Genomic DNA, 19,239 nt, shown 5'->3' on the forward strand with positions numbered 1-19,239 from the left:
CAGTGAATGTCTAGTGATGCTGAGAGCCAGACAAGGGCTGCCTTCTTTGCAACAAACAAGAGAAAAACCCCAGTATGGTACAGCTTAATAAATCTAGCATCCTCCAGAAAGATGAGTTCTCACTGCTGCTTCTCTTGTTGACATTGCTCCTACCCCCCTACTCCTGCACTGTGACTTGTTTGCATAGATGCAGCAGGCTGGTTCACCCAGCCGAACTCCCAGCCTGTTGATTTTCTCACTCCCCAGTCAGAACATCTGCCCTATGCTGGCAACATCACCACTTTGCTTATCAAAAGCTCAGTAATTTTCACACTGGGGCTGGGTGTATGTTATGAGATTAGCCAAGATTTCCACTCTTGTTCCACCATCACAGACACGACTCAAAACCAGACCTTCCCAAAGTGCCAATGACACTACCCTCAGCCCCTAACAGCAGCGTCCCCAGCACCAGAGCCTCAGCACAAACCCTAGAGTGCAAATGCAGTTTGGCCACAAGGATGCAGCCACGTGATTTGAGATTTCACTGAGATTTTCCTTTTCAGAAGGAAAAAAAAAATCATGGAGACATTCCAAAAAAAGAAACCACAAGTCTTAAAATCTTATGAGTTGTTCAGCTAGCAGATGCTGAGTGTGCCAACAGTTTGAAGCTTTCCTGCAAGTCCTAAAAATGAGAGCTAAGGAGCTAGCAGCAAAAGCAAAATTAGGCATAAAGCTAAAATTGGTCTGGCAGGGTAAGTCTGATTAGAAAGCGGAAAGCTGCACCAGTTTGCTGTCACCGTGCAAAAGGTGTGGAAGCTCTTAATAGCAGTTTAAAGCTGCCAATTAGCTTGAACTCTACTGAGCTGCACTAAGCCTCTTACACTCCGCACAGCCTATCGCTAACCTTGCGGAGCGTAATTGAGCCTTGCTTCTCTCCTCTGCTCATTTTATCATACATCACAACCAGGTTTGTGAGAGACAGCATGGAAGATGCACGTGCTGAGATAAGTTGCATCTTCTCTGATGGATTCATGCCAGGACCCCAAAGCACGCAGTCATTGATGTGCATCGATGGGTGGAACCAGGAAACACAATGTGATCCTGGTGGGAACCTTATGAAATGCACACAGGTGAGCTCCTGGCTCAGCCCAGCCTGCAGACAGACAGCTCCTTGTTGGGAGGGCTTGGGCAATCCCATGACATCACCCGCAGCGAAGCTGCACTCCGTGGAAAAAAACAGCTTGGTTCCCAGGCTAGTCAGCAGGGCTGCAAACCTCCTGTGGCCGCTCAAAGCCATCGCAGTGACCCTGCCTGCAATACTGAGCAGGTTTTCCTTCCTTCTCATTCAGTGCTCATTCTTTGTCCAGGAGTCTTTGCTCCTGAATATTAACTGTGTGTTTCTCTCGGTTAAATCCCACTTGGCCTACAAAACGCTTTGGAACCTCAAAACAGAAATGGATATTACAAACCTGAAGAGAGGATTATAAAAGATTACATGCCCTTATTACCGAGCTGCCAAGTTCTGAGAAGATTCTCAAGTGACACTTCTCCCTAAAGCAAGGAGAAGCTTTCATGAGAGCTTTAGGAAGTGGGTAATGAAGAACAGCAGAAAAGTTAATTATTCTTGGGAGAAAAAATCTGCCGTTTCTCCTCTTAATTAATGTAAGATCCTTTTCTCACCCAGCTCAACACCCTTCCCCCGTTCTGTTCTCTGTAAAGCTTACTCTCACCCACCCTAATCTGCACCTCGCAGTCTCTCCAGCAGCAAGCAGTCTGCTCTGGTTGCTCTTGCATCTTTATTCCTTGCAGCCGGCCCGCAGCAGTGCAGGAAGGAGGCTAAGGAGAACCATCCTGAACCTCAAAAGGACTTGGCCCAAGGCAGCTTTGGAAAAAGAAAACAAAGTATTGAGAAAGAATAACCAATTTAAAAGCAAAGACTTTTCAGTTGCTGCTTATTTTTTTGGTTGCACAAGATTATAACGTACCTGTGGTCAAAGCTAGAAATACATGCAAGCACAGCTTTGTTCCCCACCCTTGCCAGCAAGGCACCAACCAGCAGACACTCGCTGCCTGGCTTCAAGACCCTTTTGCCTCATTCTGGCAGATAAAGAGGAGGTGGTGTTGGAAGAGGAAAGGCAGAGGAGCACTGCTGTGAAGACAAGAACAAGCCACGGGCACACACAAGGTGGTAAAAAAGCAACCACGCAAGTTCAAGTGGTGTAACTGGAAATAAACACAGCCTCATCGCCTTCCACATGCAGATTGTGTTATACCACACAGCATTCAGCTTTCCTTCAGAAAAAAAAAAAACAAGGCATCCATTCATCCATTGCCACTGATCTGAACAATCTCAGCCCCAAAACTGATTTCTCAAAGCAGCATCAGGATTGCCGAATTCCCTTCCCTTTTTAATAGCACCTCTACAGAAACACAGACTCTGTGGTCTGCAAAACCAGCCTCTATCTGGCTGTGGTTTTTGTGACGGGAGAAAAGAGTACTGGGGAAAAAATAATCATCACAAAGCCCTCAGCAGGATGCTCTTCCAAACCTAGGAGCTCTGAATGCTCAGTCAGCCTGCCAGCACAGCACTGAATCTATTGCAAATCACATGAAGCCCACACTTAACCCAGTACAGAGAAAGAATGATGCGTGCCACCTCTTTCTCTATCTTTTCACTTGTCTGTTGTATGCAGGTGTATAAGGCCAGCTTCCCCTTGTAAATCAACCCAGGAACTGAATCTGTTTCTGGAGGGAAAGCTGGCTCTGGGATAAAAATCCACTTTGGCTCAGCATTAGGAAGTCACAAGCAATTTGGTGGAGGACAATTTCTTTCTTCTTGCCTCCCCTTGGCCATGTTGAAGGAAAGCAGCTGAGAAGAGGCAGCAGGGGAAACAGCAGCGCCAGAGCAGAGAAGCTGCAAGTGCTGGGAGAGCCCAGTGCTAGGGGAGGTTCTGGTGCAGGCAGCTCAGCGGGACACCTTAGTGATGCTGGGAGCAGAGAACCTGACATAGCACCAAAGCAGGTGAAGCAGGTTTACTGTGCTGCTGGAAACTCAAACGAGTGTGATTAATGCATCCTTTGATGACGGTCTAGCTAATTAAAGGGGATCCGTAGCTGGGATGCAGTATTTCAGGTATTCTTAGGTATACTGGGTTTTCCCTCTTTGTAACATGTTTCTTCTCTCTCAGGCAGGCTGGGCTGCCCTGAAGAAAGGGAACCCCACATCCTCCTCCCAAAGCTCCCATCACAGCACCCACATCACTCCTCTTCCATCTCCAATGCCTGCAGTACACCAAGCAGGCAGGGACTAAACCTTTTGCTGCTCACTTTGCTGATTTCTCTGATGCTGAGCACTAATGCCACAAATCCCTTAAGCACAAACAACACTCTTCCCCAAATGTTTTCCACATGGACACCCCAAAGCTCCCACGACAAATCCCCTTTTAGCAGGATAAAACCACTGCTGCTCATCTCCAAAATCCTCGAGGGAGGCCGAGTGAGCAAAAAGTTCTTTCCTACAGCAACACTAAACAGAAATTTATAGGTCACAACCTCTCCAAAACAGTCCTGATAACATCTAATTAGCTGCCCTGCTGTGCAACTGCATTTTGTAACAGCAAATCTGACCAGACTGGGAGTGCAAAGGGAATTTCTACTTGAACGTGATAGTTTTCATCCAGTTCAGAGACCTGTTTCACTTCACTGCTTCATGGGATTCCCTGATGTGAATGATCAACAGAGTGGTTTATGAGTTACTGCTGAAATCCATGGCACTTCTATGGGGAAACAATTACAGGGCAGCATGGATTTATCCTCCTCATTTCTTTTTAAACAGCAATACTAGGAATTCTCCCTGCTGCCAGAAGATGGGTGGAGAAGGTAAGAAAAGTTCACATCCCCAGGGACTTTGCGAGAACCAACTCGGACAATACCTTGAGAAGCATTTCCTTCCAGCTACTGTAGATAGCTGTCCTTAACATGCCTTTACCAGGCAGCCAATTTTCCACCGCTGAGTACAATGAGATTTCAAAACACACATGGAATGAGAGCATAAACAGACACAAACATCCACTTAGTGATATAACAAAAGAAAATACGGGGCAGAATCCCGAGCACCTCTATTTTCTTCCATATAATAAAAGAGCTTGGCACTATTAACCACCCTCACTTTTCCCACAGGTGAGGCAGGCAGACCCCAAGCAGCACAAAGCCAGAGCACTCACAGCACATCTGAACACCCTTCACAGACAAACAGAGGAGAGGCAGCACCAAGGAGTGCCTGTTGGGGCACAGCTCTCTTTTTGCTGTGAATTTTAGGGCTGCTATGGGCAGGCTGTGCTGCCTACACATCCCTGGAGCCGCGTGGTACCCTGCCTCCAGCCCCCGACGGATGTCTAACTTATTTTTGCAAATCTCTGGTGATAAAAACCATGCATGGCATCTTGCTCATTTCCTCCTTCCTACTCAGTTTGCCAAAAACTTGGAGCTCTGCTTTCCCCGCCACATCTACAGAGCAGTACTGTTTGTTCTGCTGGCAGCGACTAACGATGATAATGCACCTCTCTTTTCTGTGTAAAATCCTCTCTAATAACAGAGCAAGACAAAAATGATATTTTGTTCCCAGTTTTGCTAGCCCTGGAGCAACTAGACACCATAATGAAAAAGAAAAAATAAGCCTACTTTTTCTTTCCTGAAATCTCATGTGATTTAAGCCACTAAAATGCAAGCAGGAATTTCATTTTATCCATCAGTGACCACACTCCACTGTCCCTGAGCTACAACTGCCTCTTTGCAAATTCTCTGCACTTAAGAGGAGTCAAGCTGTATGTTTAGGAGCAATCCATCCAGCTTAACATACATACGTGTACATATGCATCTCATACAGACCAACATTTTTTACATTGATTTCCACTGATCACTGAAAAGAACATTCAGTTTCATGTTTACTCATCTTTGAATAAACAAAGTGAAGGCTGCTGGGCATCCGCAGACAAATGAGACATTACAGATGTAGACAAAACCCATCATCACCCTGAAAGCATTTCTCTTTCAAATTATACAGCCATGCAGGAGCTATTTGGAGCAGAGACTGCTATGCGTGTATTTAATTCAGCCCAGGCTGCTGGGGGCAGGCTCTGTGCTGTCACATTTTCCCTCCATGCATTTGACAATTCAGAAACATGTGACCTGGTAAGGACAAGTCCTTTGATACATAACACAATACAACTTTTTTTTCTCCTCTTGCATTTACAGCTTTCATTTCTGAGGACAGGTCTGTTCACACGCAGCACGCCTACCTAGAGGACTGCCATTAAAATAAATACACCTGCATCTAAGCAAACACGTGATCCCCCATGGAGCACAAGCATTTGAATCAAATACCATCAGTGCACCAGCTGGACTCATGCTGCCTTCTGTCTGCAGACTTTGCCCCTTTTTGTCTCAGCATATTGGAGACACACGAGCCTGGAGGTAGAAATGACAGCTGCTACAGCGTGAGCACAAAGCTGGGGGAGGTCTGGGCACAAAGGCTGCACCATGCAGCTGAGCTGCTGCACTCACAGCATTCAAAACACTACGTACACACAATGACAGTGTTTGGGAGGTGCAGCACAAACAGCAGTTTCTCAATTAGAGAAATCACAGTATGGTCACTTCTGGTTATAAACATGTGGCATTCATGGAAAGTTCAGAAGAAACCTTACAATGAAAAAACACAAATATATATATTTCCCAGAAAGAATGTCTTCCCTTCTGCATCTACTAGAGCATATCCATGCAGAAGCTAACAACCTCTCATCTCATACAGCTCCTTGAGCAGGTTCTGTGGCTGCCTGTAGGGAGCTCCTTGCTGCTGGAATTACCTTGTTGGTACACCTGTAACAGAGCTGCAGCAGTCACACAGCTGCATGAAGAGGAGGAAAAGGAGTCACAAGCACTGGATCAGACAGGGGCAGAACTGAGTTGGAGGCAGGGATGCCCACTTGTGCCCACTAACACCTAATGAGTACCCAAGGAATTCATAAACAGGGCACCCACCTGGTGTGGGATGCATATAGGACTTGTCTCTCTGGTACCAAGAGGAAGAAAACTGCACAGTATTTTACTGACAGTCATTGGTTTATTGGTATATATAACCCACATGGCCCTTCCCATGTGGGTTATATATAGCACTATCCCACTTGCTCTTCTGGAGTACTGGGACAAATAGCTCAACCATCTCCTTTAGGTTAGGTTTTAACTGCGAGAGATACAGGAACCTCCTAATGCTTAACAACACCTCTCAGCTCAGGTAAGCAGAATGGGAAAGCAATCCTCCTCTGCATGCCGTGCACATTCCATGAGCTCTCTGGATGGAAGGCTCCTCACTCTGCTCATCTCAGGGGGTGGTGAGAAGGAGCCAGCCCTGCACGTGACAGTAGCACATGACAGGGGGGGAAGTCGTGGTCACAAGCGTGAAAACCAGCAGACAGACCACACAGCTCCTTCACAGCTGGTTCAGGGCAGTTACTGCAGTTCTCTACCATTTTTCCCCAAAACTTTACCCCCCGTTTTGATTATACGAAGGCTCAGCAGATCAACAGGAAGCCGCACAAAGGAAAGGACTGTCATTTCAAGATGTTGGTGGCTGAAACCATGCTTGTGTTTCTAATCAGGCTACAGTTGGGTTGACAGGAAACCTATGGTCGCAGCAGTGCAGCCAGAGGCTTGCACTAACACAGTGCTCAGCAACCCTGGCCTGAAGACACTTGTACCTGCCATCAGTGGCCCATTGAGCATGCAAGGGAAACTGCCTGCTGAGGCTGTTCACACAGGACACGGCCAGCATACCTGAGCAAATCTGCCTAAGGAAGGTTGCTTGCATGGAGATATCATTGGGAGCAACTCAGATCTGCGTATTTATCTGCTCATTCAGAGTCGTGACAAAACCATTTCTTAGGTACCTGTGCAGCCAGAGCTGATGGGAGCCACGAGGAGGATGGAAACACATGGCAAGGATCAAAAGCTGGCAGATGTTTCCGCAGAAATTCATCAAAACCACATGTCAAAGCACCCATCACACACCAACTGTTGGAGGAGAATCATTCCTAGAAGTGACTACATGTAAAGGGCTTGCACTTCTCCTGTGAAAAAGGATCACAAATCGTGGACACAATGGGAAGAACACTGCAACCTAAGGTCATTGAGCTGAGGAAGAGGGAGACGCAAGAACAAGTCTGACCCTACCATTATCACAACTATGCATGACAATCTCAGAAGATTTCAAGATTACACCTGCAAATACTTTGAGGATGGGATGCTGGAAAGCCCTTCTGTTCCTAGGACATACAAAACCAGCTCAAGTGAGACATAAAATTAAGGACTAGGCCTGCTCACTGCTTCCACTGGAGTTGGTAGTGCAGCTCTTTGTACTTCACCTTCTAAAATGAGTGACTCGTTTGCAATGAAGACAGAAGGAGGAAGAGAAGAATCTGAGAGCTTTGCAAAATCTCAAGAATAAGAATTCAGGCCTCACTCAAAGCAAGGAGTCATTAAACCAACAGAAGCCTTCTTCTCAAACCAACAGACAGCATCAATGTGTGGTAACTGCTGAGACACTCACGTGCATTTGAGCTGGAAAAATGCACTTGCTCACTACCTGTTCTCATATGCTATTAAGAATCCAAACCCTTTCTGTGTCATTTTTCACATGGCAGTTTTTGAGAGGGATGCTCCTACACCAAATGCACCCATTAAAATGAACAGCAGATTCCCCATGGGGAATAATGGCAGAGAATGGCTGCTCTCTAAACATAAGCTTCTTTGAAAAACTCATTATTTCAATGATTTTTTTGTCACCTTCTCTGTACACAGTATCTTTTAATCCCACTCAAACCATCAGCCTGCACAGAACTCTCCTGCCCACAAAGCACCAGATGTCTACCTTCAGCCTCCCTCATGTAAGAACAAAACCACATGGGGGACAGTTGGTTTCAATGCTAACATGTCAAGAGGTTCATGCATTAGCTTGTTATTTATGTAAACAGCTTCCTCTAAAACAAGTGATGTTATACAGGACTATAAAGTATTTATTTTAGAAGAGTATAAAGAGCCTTTTTGAATAACTACCACGGAGTACCAGTACAGAAAGCAGGAGGGTAAATAAAACAAATTAATTAGTTAGAACAAGCAATCAAGTAATGCTATAAGTAAGGGCACAGAATCTTGTGCATGTTTGTTTACATCTAACATGCCATCGCTTTGAGTCCTAAATCGGGCGCTGTCAGCATTACAAATGTACTCCATTCATTATTTGGAAAAATGAAGCAAAGACCTAAAATGAATACTTTCTTTCGGGTTTGTTATTTTCAGAAAAAAAGGGGTCAACGTGCCTAGGAAGCTCTGGTTGTTTAAGCACACCAGCAATTCACATCTCACACCAAGCTCCATTACAGGCAGCAGCTGTGGAAAGGCAAAGCAGGGAGCTTTGCCTGAGGAGAAATTGTCCTCAGCAGAACTTACCCTCTGGCCATAGAATCCAAATGTCTCTGAGAGTCAAGGTTCCTATTTCTAAGATTGCAGAACCTTAGAGTTTTCCAGGATGGCTGAGCCACGGGATATAGTTCCCCTTTCTGAGCACTTAGCTGCATTTTAGATCCATCTTTAAGAAGAATACAGAACTTGAAGAAAAACCTAACAGGGTTTCTCTCCACTGTCTTCTGCATGCTCCCTATGTACTATGGGTGGGGGAAAGGCAAAGAGACACTGCTGGGACTGGGGCTGACCTGCGAGCTATTCCTACCCCAGGCTGGCATTTCTCTTCCCAGAGAATCAGTGGGTGAAACATGAAGTTTTGCTGAAGACTCCAGCCCTGACTGCTCTCCAGATACAGCTCCTCCTCTGGAAAGAACAGACTTCTTCCTCATCCAGTCACTTCCTCGAGGCCCTGTCTGTCCTGCTATCAAAGGAAAAGCTTCTCCCACCAAACCCCTAACTTCACTGAGAGCTCTCCTAATCTCCATACTATCACTCCTTGACTGCTTCTAAGCAAGCCCTACCTCCCCGAAAAGAAAAATCCAGAGGACTAGATGTCTCTAGGACACAATTACCCTTTCCATAGATAATCAGAAATTATCGCATGGGAATTATCAAGGTAATCAGAGATAATATTGCAAGCACCAGCTGTCAGCCTGCTCTGCACAAAAACTACGACATCCTGGCAGTACCACAGACACAGACCACAAAAGCAACAAAAAGCAACCTGGAATGTGAGACTGCCATTCCCCCATCATGATTTCAGGAGTCAGAAAATAGCTCCCACAAATACAGATGTCCTCATTCGTCCCGGTGGACGTTAAGTTTTGGCTTCAGAAAAAATGGTCTGGCATTAAGAAGAATGAAAAATCAACAGTCAAAGCTGAAATGAGCACAGCTATCTGCTTAGAGACACCCTTTGTTAAGCATAATTAGCACCAGATGAGAAGTTTTATTAGCCTCAGACATCGCTAATTATTTTCTGTTGTGACCATAAACATTCATCTGCATAGCATTAGCCTATCACCCACAGTAAACGATATCGTGCTTGTGATGAACCAGGCTCAGGTTGAGATCAAAACCACTTGGGAACAGTGATGAAGTAGTGTTCAAAGCTGCAAAGTGCCAGGAATGCTCCCTTGTGTGCCTCACCCCTCTGTGATGTTTTGAATCTGTTCTGACAATTAAAGGTTAATGACTTTAAACACTAAGACTAGACCATGCAACAAAACACATGGGAACATAGATAAACTGACATTTACATGGCACTTAAATGGACATATTAGAGCATAAGCTTAATTGTGTAAAAGTTCCCTAATAAAAGCCCCACCAAAATAAACTACTTAATAGAGAATGACATTTGGGGGTGGAGAAACATGAGTCAGTAGAAGCACTTCTAAAATGAGAAAGTGCTTCTAAAAACTTGAAAACAGAAGAGCTGCCCCAGTGAGCAATAAATACTGAATTTCCATTTCGTAGAGTTTTGCATTTTGGGAATCACTGACAAAATGGAACAGCTTGGCTTTAAACCAAGTTACAAGTGGGAAAATACAGGTTCTCTCTAAATCGGTTTATAAGGGAAGATAAAAACATAGAATTTAGTGACTCTAGACTGTAGAGATATTAATGAAGAGCACCAAGCTTGAGTAACTCTTGTGAGTTATAAAAAAAAAACAAAAAAAAACAAAAACAATTACAGAAAAGCAAGGATATAGACTATGGTCTCTGACTCTAGGCACAAGGAATCCTCTAAAATGAATTAAAGCATGATATCACAGTGATAAGACTGAAGAAACATATCATCGTACAAGTGGGAAAAAAAAGTGAAGGAAATAATTCTGCAGGAAATGTCATAAAAATCTTAACAACACAGTGCCTATCAGAAGCCAAACGGGCATCAAATACAAGAAACCAGTGTTTACTCCCTCCCTCCTGCAAGCTGAGATACAGATAATTGATTCTACTGAAGAATCATTTTGTCATCAATCCCCAATTAAACTTGCACTGCCCTGAGATTCAGATAAGAAGGAACAGCAAAATAAATGTTATCTGTGAAGTTGCTCACAAATCCACTCTTAACAGTGTTGAGGGTTGTTAGAGGGTCATTGGATATACCTAGAAATAAAAGAGAGAGCAGTAGCTCACTGACAACCCTCAGGTCCAAGGCTCTGAGCTATCTGCATAACTCCTTCCCTACGGTTTCTACAAGATGGGCAGCAGGGTGCCCTGTGCCACAGCAAAGCTCTGATCAGCAGCTTTCCCCAGGTTCAGCATCCTTTCATTCCCCAGGAGGGGAATGTGCAGCCAAGAAGAGATGAAGCAGTGTCTGAACACGCTTCCTAGACTGTGAGACCAAGTGGAAAATATTTATCCAATTTTTTTTTTTAATCCCACTTCCCTGTTCAAGCTGCCAAAAAAGCAACCGGTCCCCTTTTGGGAGGTAATCGTTCCTTGCAAAAGGGAACTGTTCTTCCCCAGGTTTACAGAGGTCAGAAGCAAAGCAGCTGCTACCCAAAGCTGTGCAGAGGTCCCAGCCCTTGCAGTTCTGGCACAGAGCTAAAGCAGAATGCAGGAGGACAGGCAGGCTTCAGAAGGAAATGGTTTTATTTTTTTTTTTTTAGAAGAGTTGATAATCTGTAACTATTTCAGAGCAAAGTTGAAATGCTTGTAGTGAAGTAACTAGAAGGTTTGGCTCCTTGGACTGGCAAAAGAAAGCACACCTCCAGGTTCTTCTGGTTCAACTCCAAAGCGCGCCTCTCGGACTGGGCATTCAACAGCATGTGAAGGGGGGAAAATTCTGTCCAAACAGGTGTTTCCTGGGAGACCTTTGACCAAGCTCTTCCAAGCTAAGCTGTTTGAATACTTTGGACAAGCCCTGTTTCTCACACCATCTGTTGGCAAGTCACAAGTCCGGGCAGACCGCAGGTTTTGTCAGCCCAAGGACTCTGAAATTCTGCCTCTTGCACAGGAAAGCCATCAGTTTTCTCGCATTTTTCCTTTGGCAGTACACAGGACTGCAGGCATGAGAAGATGCCTTCAGCCACCCAAGCACCACCACCTCTTGTGGACAATCTGCCCCACAGAACTCGGCCTGTGAGGTATTTGGTAGAAGAGCTCAGCACTTCTGAGCACCCAGGCTGCAGGTGAAGAACACAGCAATAGGTTGAGCCCACAGGCCCAACTAACTCGGGCTTCCTTCAGGAAGAATACATCCCATGACAGGAGATTAGCTGTCCCATGACTACATAACCCACACAGCAGCATGTCTAATGGGGTGAACGAGTTCTCTTAAACCTCAGCTGCTGTTTGCTTGAAGAGCAGAAGCTAACCCTCCCGGAGCAGGGCCTGTTTCAGGCAGCTCCGCAGGTGACGACGGCACAACCTTGTTTCCCCAAGCACCTTCCTGGTTATGACTTCCTCCCCTGAGACACTCTGACTTTTAATCTCGAGTCCCATTGTTGTTTCTCAGTTCCTGAGCTGAGAGTCCCTCTGTAAAACCAATTTGGGTTAGCTCAGAGGATTCAGAGTCCAGAAGCCAAAAGGCTCCGTCCTCATCTCACAACCAACATATTTACAGTGTGGTGACTTCTCACGGATAACTTTCTTCTGCCCTTTACTCTCCATGAGCACCCCAACACCTCCCTGACCAACAGCATTTAGGAATTATTAGAGAACCTTTCGTTCCAAAAGAGTACCAGAACAGTGTGAAAAGGGAACTACAGCATGCTCTGCCCTTTAAAGATTGCAAGTGTTTAATCCAAAATGCTTGTGTCATATAGAACACCTTCCCAAAATAGCTTGCTGACATACACAGGGTGACCAAACCAAATGTCCAAAGCAACAGACCAGCCTGCAGTAATAACAGCTTCTGAGGAGGTCTCAACAACAGCAGGAGACAAACCAAACACTTCACAAGATGTGTTCAGAAGCAAAGTAGCTGTCTCTTCATTTTTTCCCCACGTATTTCACTCAATTTAACAAGTACTGCCAAGCCAAATTCTACCCGAGGTCTTGGAGGAATACAAAGCAATGAATGTAGGTAGCAACTTCGAACAAACCCTGGGAAGCTGAGGGAGATAGTCCTTCTTCATCACTGCCTCTCTGTGGCTGCTTGTTTTGCATTTTAAACCAATGAGACTGCTCCCAGTGGCAAACGTAAGCCTGTAAGTGACAATCCACCATCACTCAGACCCACTACCTGTGGGGACAAATAATAACAGCAAGCTGATTTTTTTTTACTTTTACTTTTTTTTTTTTTTAAATAAGAATGGCTTTTCCAGCAGTTTCAAGTAGGCCCAGATGTTAGCAGGTTTTAATATGATAATCTGGAGGACTCTGGAAAGCACAGAGGTTTTGGAGAATAGGAAGGTTTCTGTTTGTTTTTATTATAAATTTAAACTTTGCTCCCCTCCCCCTAATGCCTCCTCACTCACTCAGATCAGGCTGGGTTATCCCACTGGAAAGTTCCACAAAAGGCTAAAAGAACAGAAGGCAAATTTCTCCCTTTTTGCTTTTTTTTTTTTTTTTTTTTTTTTTTTTCCCCTCCTCCCTGCTTGATGAGTGTTGTTAACAGCAGGACAGATTTAAATGGAATCTCAGACTGGCATCTTGCTGACCTCAATCCCAGCTGGCTAAACCTTCGTAACACTGCTGTCCTTGGCATCTAACAGAGAGCAGACATCAATTTAACTGATTGACTGCAAAACTGTGAATCTGGTATGAGGAACTAGATCCATTCCACTGCCTTGCATACTGGATAAAAGACTGCTTTATTTCTCTCTCTCTCCTCCTAGTACTTCATCTACAGTAGCAGGCTTGATACATCCATCAGCGCACAACAACTCCTCTGAGGCTGCTGTGCTCACAGGACTGTGTGCACCACACACAGTTCATTCTGGAGAGAAATGCTTCTGCTTCCTCCAGAGACATCTGTTTTAAAGGGGCCTTCAAGTTTTTAAAGTGCATGCCAAACCATCACACCACTTCTTTATCAGGAAAGGCCTTTTTCCCCCCCCCCCAGTCTTTTTTTTTTTTAATTAAGGCAGAACAGCAGAAGGTCGCAAGTCTTATGTTAACAAACAGCCAAGTTCAAAACTGGTTCAAACAACTATGATACAACCCATAAAATAATTATACACACCTGCAACACAAATAGAACATAACAGAACAGAGTCCATTACCTGTGCACGTGTCAATTTGACTATCGTCTGTTTTCCACTCCAGTAGCTCACTGGGGGACTGCTCCCCTCTTCGATTTATTATCTTTGAAAAGCCACTTGAGAGAGTTGAGAAGATGCCACGGACAAAATAGCCATGCTGCTCACAATCCACAGAGCGCACCGCCTGCAGAAAGGGCTTGGCATTCTTGCTTGCAGACTGCGGCACAGGTTCAGACAGAGAGCGGTTGAAGGGAACCCGCGGTGATCTGGTCCTTGCCTGGAAAAGCATCTCTGTTGAATCTTGTTGGAGATCTTCGGTGCTGGTAGCATCCATGCTCGCAGAACTTTTGACAAGACTCGAATCGTTACCTTCCCCTCTAAGGCTGCAAGAGCGCGCTCTTTTGCTTATCCTCCAGGGAAGACGAGGATGAGTTTGCCACCTGTAGGCTCTGAGCGCTTTCTCTGGGTCCAAAACCGTTTGTTTGCTCATTTTCTTGCTTCTCATTCGGTGGTGCCAATGATAGTCCTTCAAGGCAGCGGTGCCAGCATCTTGTTCCGATAAAGACCTCCTAAAGGCCCTGGGAGAGAGACTGTAATACTTTTTAAAAGCACTCATCTTCCAGCTCTTGAATTCCAGATTTCAACTTGCATCTCTCATCACTCAGAAGTCACATAGCTGTAGTTCCTGGCTCAGCGTTTTCATGCCCAAATCATCTTCGCTGCCGCGACCAAAGGACAGCAGAGGTTCTTCCTGAAGAGCCTGAGCATCAATCCCAGCAATTCCTACATCTCAGCAAGGAGGACAAGCCCACACCTACAGCAAGCCGCTCTCCAACGCCACGCTCAGCCTCACTATGCCTGCTGCTGCTTCCTGCATTGTCGCAGCTCTGCACCGAGCTCGCAGGAAATGACTAAAAGAACCCAGCCATGAAAACCCACAGTGGTGATCTGCACCAATCACACTTCACTTTTTTTTTGGTAGACATTAAAGATTTGGTTAAACAAAGGGAAAAAAAAAAGAATGTGAAAGTAGAGTCACAGCTCTAGAGCCACAGCAGTCTCCAAAAAGTGTTAAAATTGCAGTGTTCTGCTGAGGAGCACGCACATTATGTTCTTCAGTTAAAGAGGACTGTACATCAAATAGAGCAAGACAACATAAAGGCAATCCTTAGAGTTTATATTTACCACAAGAACCTTGCATCACCCCAGAGTTTCCTTCTAAAGAGCAGTAAAATACTCAGAGTCATCACAATTGGGTGCTGGAAGCTTCACAGAGCAAAGGCGAAGAATGGAGTAAGGAGAAGGAATGCTGTAACTTAATATAGCAAGAGTGTAAATACACCAAAGGCAAATAAGTAAAGGGGAGGAGAAAGAGCAGAGGGTGGGTGGGACTTCATCCATCATGCACTGAAGCAGAGGTTGGGAAAGCCTTCAGGCATTATTCTCCAGCCAACAGAACATGATAGAGGGCATCTCTGTCTTTTTCTTTCTTCCTCTCAAAAAAAAAAAAAAAAAAGAAAAAATAAAAAGAAAAGGGCTTTATTTTCATATATCTAGTTGGAATAAGAAGGGTGGAAAAAAAATAGTCCTATCTGCTTAATCGAGAGGAAAAAAAATCCCCTCGCCTTCTCTACAATTTAAGAAACAGCTGACTGTTTTAAAATCTCACAAAGAAAATATCTGCTGGTGAACTCAGAGCATGCTTGCCAAGTTTTAGACCAGAACACTTAAATCTCAAGTCTACTAAAATCCCTGAAAATAGGAGGTTTATAATGGAAACGCTGACAGACCCTTGGCAATCAAGTGACAATGAAAACCACTTCTCTGGTTAAATAAAATGATAATCTGCTCTGGCAGACCAATAAAGCTTAACTGACCCACTATGGGATCCCGCCTTTAAGTTCTGACAGCATTCATCAGCCAAAGTACATTCCTGACAGCTGCAGATGCAAAACTTCCTTCCTTCTGTATGTGTATTGAAGAGGGTGTAGCTGTACAGAGGCTGCTTGAAGCTGAGACACTGCGTTACGAATTCTGCATCAAAACCACTGAAGCTGACTCTTCTCCTTCATTGGAGTTGTGCTGCTCAATGCACAAGCCCTCAATGGTAACACATACATAAACAAAAGCTCTGCTGCAGTTTCCATACAGGGTAAGGATCCTCTGGGAGGCACAAGGCTGAGTGCTCCAGCATGACAATGAGATGGAGAACACACCAGGAAAAAACTTAGCTTGCTCCTCTCCAAGCAAACCAGGAAACACTTATCTGATTTTTGATCCCAGACATTGCTGAAAATGTGATGCAGCTCATCTTGTCCAATGGACTCAGTCCCTTGTGTCGAGGTCTTATAAATAATTCCCAACTTGACCCTTACCAACCACTGATAGTTTTTCTCCTCCCTCTCACAGAGCACAGAAACATGGGAGACTGTGGTACTGAAGACCGAGGCAAAGACAGCATTAAGCACCAAGACCGTTTCTGCTGTTACTTGGTCACCAACCTCTTTCAGCAGTGAATCTTGGTTTTCTTGTAGAGCCTGTGGTAACATAAGCAGCAGCAACGCTTCGAACAAATGCTTTGAATTACCCAGTCTGGTAAAACAGGCTTTATGGAACTTTAGAAATAAGTGTAAGTAGATCTGACAGACGACGCTGTGGTTCATTCTAATGGCACAAGCCACAATCAGCAGAGAAAACTGAGAATGTGTGGTAGGTTTCTGGCCAGCCCTGCAAGACTTGCACAAGGTTTCCACTAACACATGTGCACCAACTTTTGGGAGCACACAAGGGCAGGAGAGGACAACACAGACAGCTGGTATAGTAGCTGAAGTCTTCCTGGGATCTGCTTGCTGCAGATTTCCAGCATGCTTTGTAGCAGCTACTGAGTTGAGCACTGACATAAAGCATGTCTTTTGCAACAGGGCTTTAAAGCACGTGTGCTGGATCAGAGGATTGGGTACAACCAACATCAGTGACTCAGATCAGACAGTCCACCACCAGTTACAGCAACATTATTCTAATGCAGGACTTCAGCCTCGCAGCAGCATGGACAGAAGGAAAGCTAAGGTGGGACGTTGGCCGTGGCATGCAGCCACCGGTGATCACAGAGCTGCTCTGATCCTGTGTCACCTTCACATCCTTACCCTGTGGGAACCCAAAAAGTAAGACTGTGTCACAACCCTGTTACGCAGATTGCGAGCACAGATCTCCCATCTCCAGAGAGGGAACACACAGACACCAGCAGGGTACCAACTTACAGACTGTCACACCATGCAAAACCCCTTATGAGTGAATTTCCACTTTAAATCCTTGTTATCGGTGTGGCCAAGGCTTGGGCAGCAGTTCTATATGGAACTCACACAAAAACACAGGCTTCATTAAGCACTCAACAAGGAGCTTGAGAACATCAAAGCCACAGTTTAAGCTCAAATAATGTCAGAAAGGTCTTCGCTTTCAACTTTTGATTTCATTTTTGATTTCTTGTCGCCATTGCTCAGATGAACACATTCCTTGATCAAAGAAAAAGATTGCCTTCACTGAGCAGGGATCTCCCTGGGTGCTACACAGGGGACAAAATGGTCTTTCTCAAAGGAGCTCTAAATAAGGCATGAGGCTTGCACATTATTGATATAAAACCACTGACACACAAGTTTGCTTAGTCTACAAACTAGCCAATTCTTTTAAACTGTTAACTCAAATATTTTAGCTTGGGCTACAAGTCAAACCGGATCCTTTCTTCCTTCTGCACATCAAACACAGACAGGATAAGGCCCAAACAAAGCCTTCATCTATCCTCACCCAACATCAGCCAGGTAAAACCTCACTTGGCTTCAGCATCTCGTTTCCAAGTGAGATGCAAAAAGGTAATCCATGTAACAGAGCCGCTCTCTCCTTGATCCAAGGTCCCTGTGTGAAAGCTCGAGTTGTTTCGGAGCAGCAGCTTATCTTGGGAAGCATTTGCACGGTCAGCTATCACAAAGCAGTCACCTTGCCCAGTGACTGCTGGCACACCGCACAGTCACCAACCACACAGAGCCACCCACTCGGCCGCCAGCAGGGAAAATAATTGTACAGGAGGAAAGGAGCTTGTCAATTTGCTGGAATATTTTCACTCATGCTCCTGCTTTTATTACCTACTGCATAAAAACGTGCTCCTCGACTGGCAAATTTTCTTCAAGAAAGGTGGTGGTGTTTTTTTTGTTTTTTTGCTTCAGTATGCTTGCAGATCATTGTGCCACATCATTCATTAAGCCTTTTCAGAAAATTACTATTTTCTTCCTAACAATCAAGTCACTTAATCATCTGATTTGACATGTTTAACAGCATATATTTCGCTGTTCCTAGATATCTAAGTAATTTATGCCAAAAATGCAGATTTGCTAGACTGAAATATAACTGTATTCCAGCTTTAGCATTACATTGGGTAAACAATCTTGCCTAAATTTATAACAACATTTCACAGAAAACTGACACAAGCAGCATTACGTTTTCACTGAGCATACGAAGATAATTCTTTGGCAGCAGACTCCTGTGTGGGAAGTCCTCTCTCCACCATTCAGCTTTCCAAAAATCCTACACAGCTCTGCTGCATGGAGTTCAGAAATCCCTCACGCTATCCGCTGCTTAATAAATACCAGCAGCCAATTAAAAAATAATAACAACAGAGAAAACAAAAGCAGCATTGCCAAGCAGCTGGAGGGAGAATGTGTCTCTGATGACAAAAACTTTTAACACTGCCTCGCTCGGAAAGCTGTCTTGTGTTTGAATAAAGGCACGCGCTAAAGCGCAACGTTTGGGTTCATCTTTAGTACAGCTTACACTGAGAAAAAGATGAATTGAAACCTTCCATGATTGAACTACTCCATTTAAAATTAGTTTTGGACCAAGCACAAACTTACCAGCTTCTCATTTTCTAAAATATTTTCCAGGAGGGGGAAGTGGGGGTAGAGCAGAGTGAAATGAAAGAAGAAAGCACCAAACCCCTACCGCCATCCCTGAAGGCTCATTCTCCATACTTGGGACTTTGACCAAGTCCTCTCCTTGAAATCACAACCACAGAGGTTCAGAAAGTCTTTGCAGAAGATTCCAGGTTGCATTCCCAGCTACCAGCTAATGAACAGGTTCTTCAGTGCATGGAGAAGTGAATCACATTGCACCCTGCATCCTCCCCCGACTAACCAGAAGTGATTGGGCTGGTCAGCCACCCCTGACTTTTCAGCCTGGATCCCTTTAGCGCCTTTCCCCTTCAACACCAGTCCAACGCTCACCACATTGGCACCATCCATGGAGAAGTAATCAATATATAAAGCAGAAATCATCACAAAACTCTTCCAGTTGATCCAATTTGACACTTAGCTAAACAGCGCAGCAGAAGATGAAAGATTTTTCCTTCCCTTTAAATTACAGACTTTTCAAACTATTAAGTTCTGTTTATGCAAGGCTTAGTAATTAATGACTTAACATCCCCTTCCCATCCCCTATCACCAACACGCATCTGTTTCCCCCCTACCAACATTTCCTGCAGGTGAGTATCACTTCTCCTTGGAATTGCACGCACCCATGTACCTGACTACTTCATGCTTAGTGC

General features: G+C 44.7%; 1 protein-coding gene across 9 annotated transcripts in view; it reads right to left on the minus strand.

Annotated features, from left to right (window-relative positions):
• The window catches only part of RASAL2 (RAS protein activator like 2), a 153,655-nt gene that overhangs the window by 91,087 nt on the left and 43,329 nt on the right, over positions 1 to 19,239 (minus strand). For 2 of the 9 annotated variants that reach the window (XM_048943780.1, XM_048943778.1), the window contains exon 1: positions 13,674 to 15,114. The exons of 5 other annotated variants lie outside the window; for them this stretch is intronic. In XM_048943780.1, the coding sequence (XP_048799737.1) occupies positions 13,674 to 14,268 (595 nt within the window). In that variant the 5' untranslated portion in view covers positions 14,269 to 15,114. Of the gene's footprint in view, positions 1 to 13,673; positions 15,115 to 19,239 lie in introns of those variants that run through there. 2 more of the 9 variants (XM_048943781.1, XM_048943779.1) reach the window with 1 other exon arrangement.

This window comes from Lagopus muta, chromosome 5 (genome assembly GCF_023343835.1).
Source record: "Lagopus muta isolate bLagMut1 chromosome 5, bLagMut1 primary, whole genome shotgun sequence".
NCBI classification, from domain to species: Eukaryota; Metazoa; Chordata; class Aves; order Galliformes; family Phasianidae; genus Lagopus; species Lagopus muta.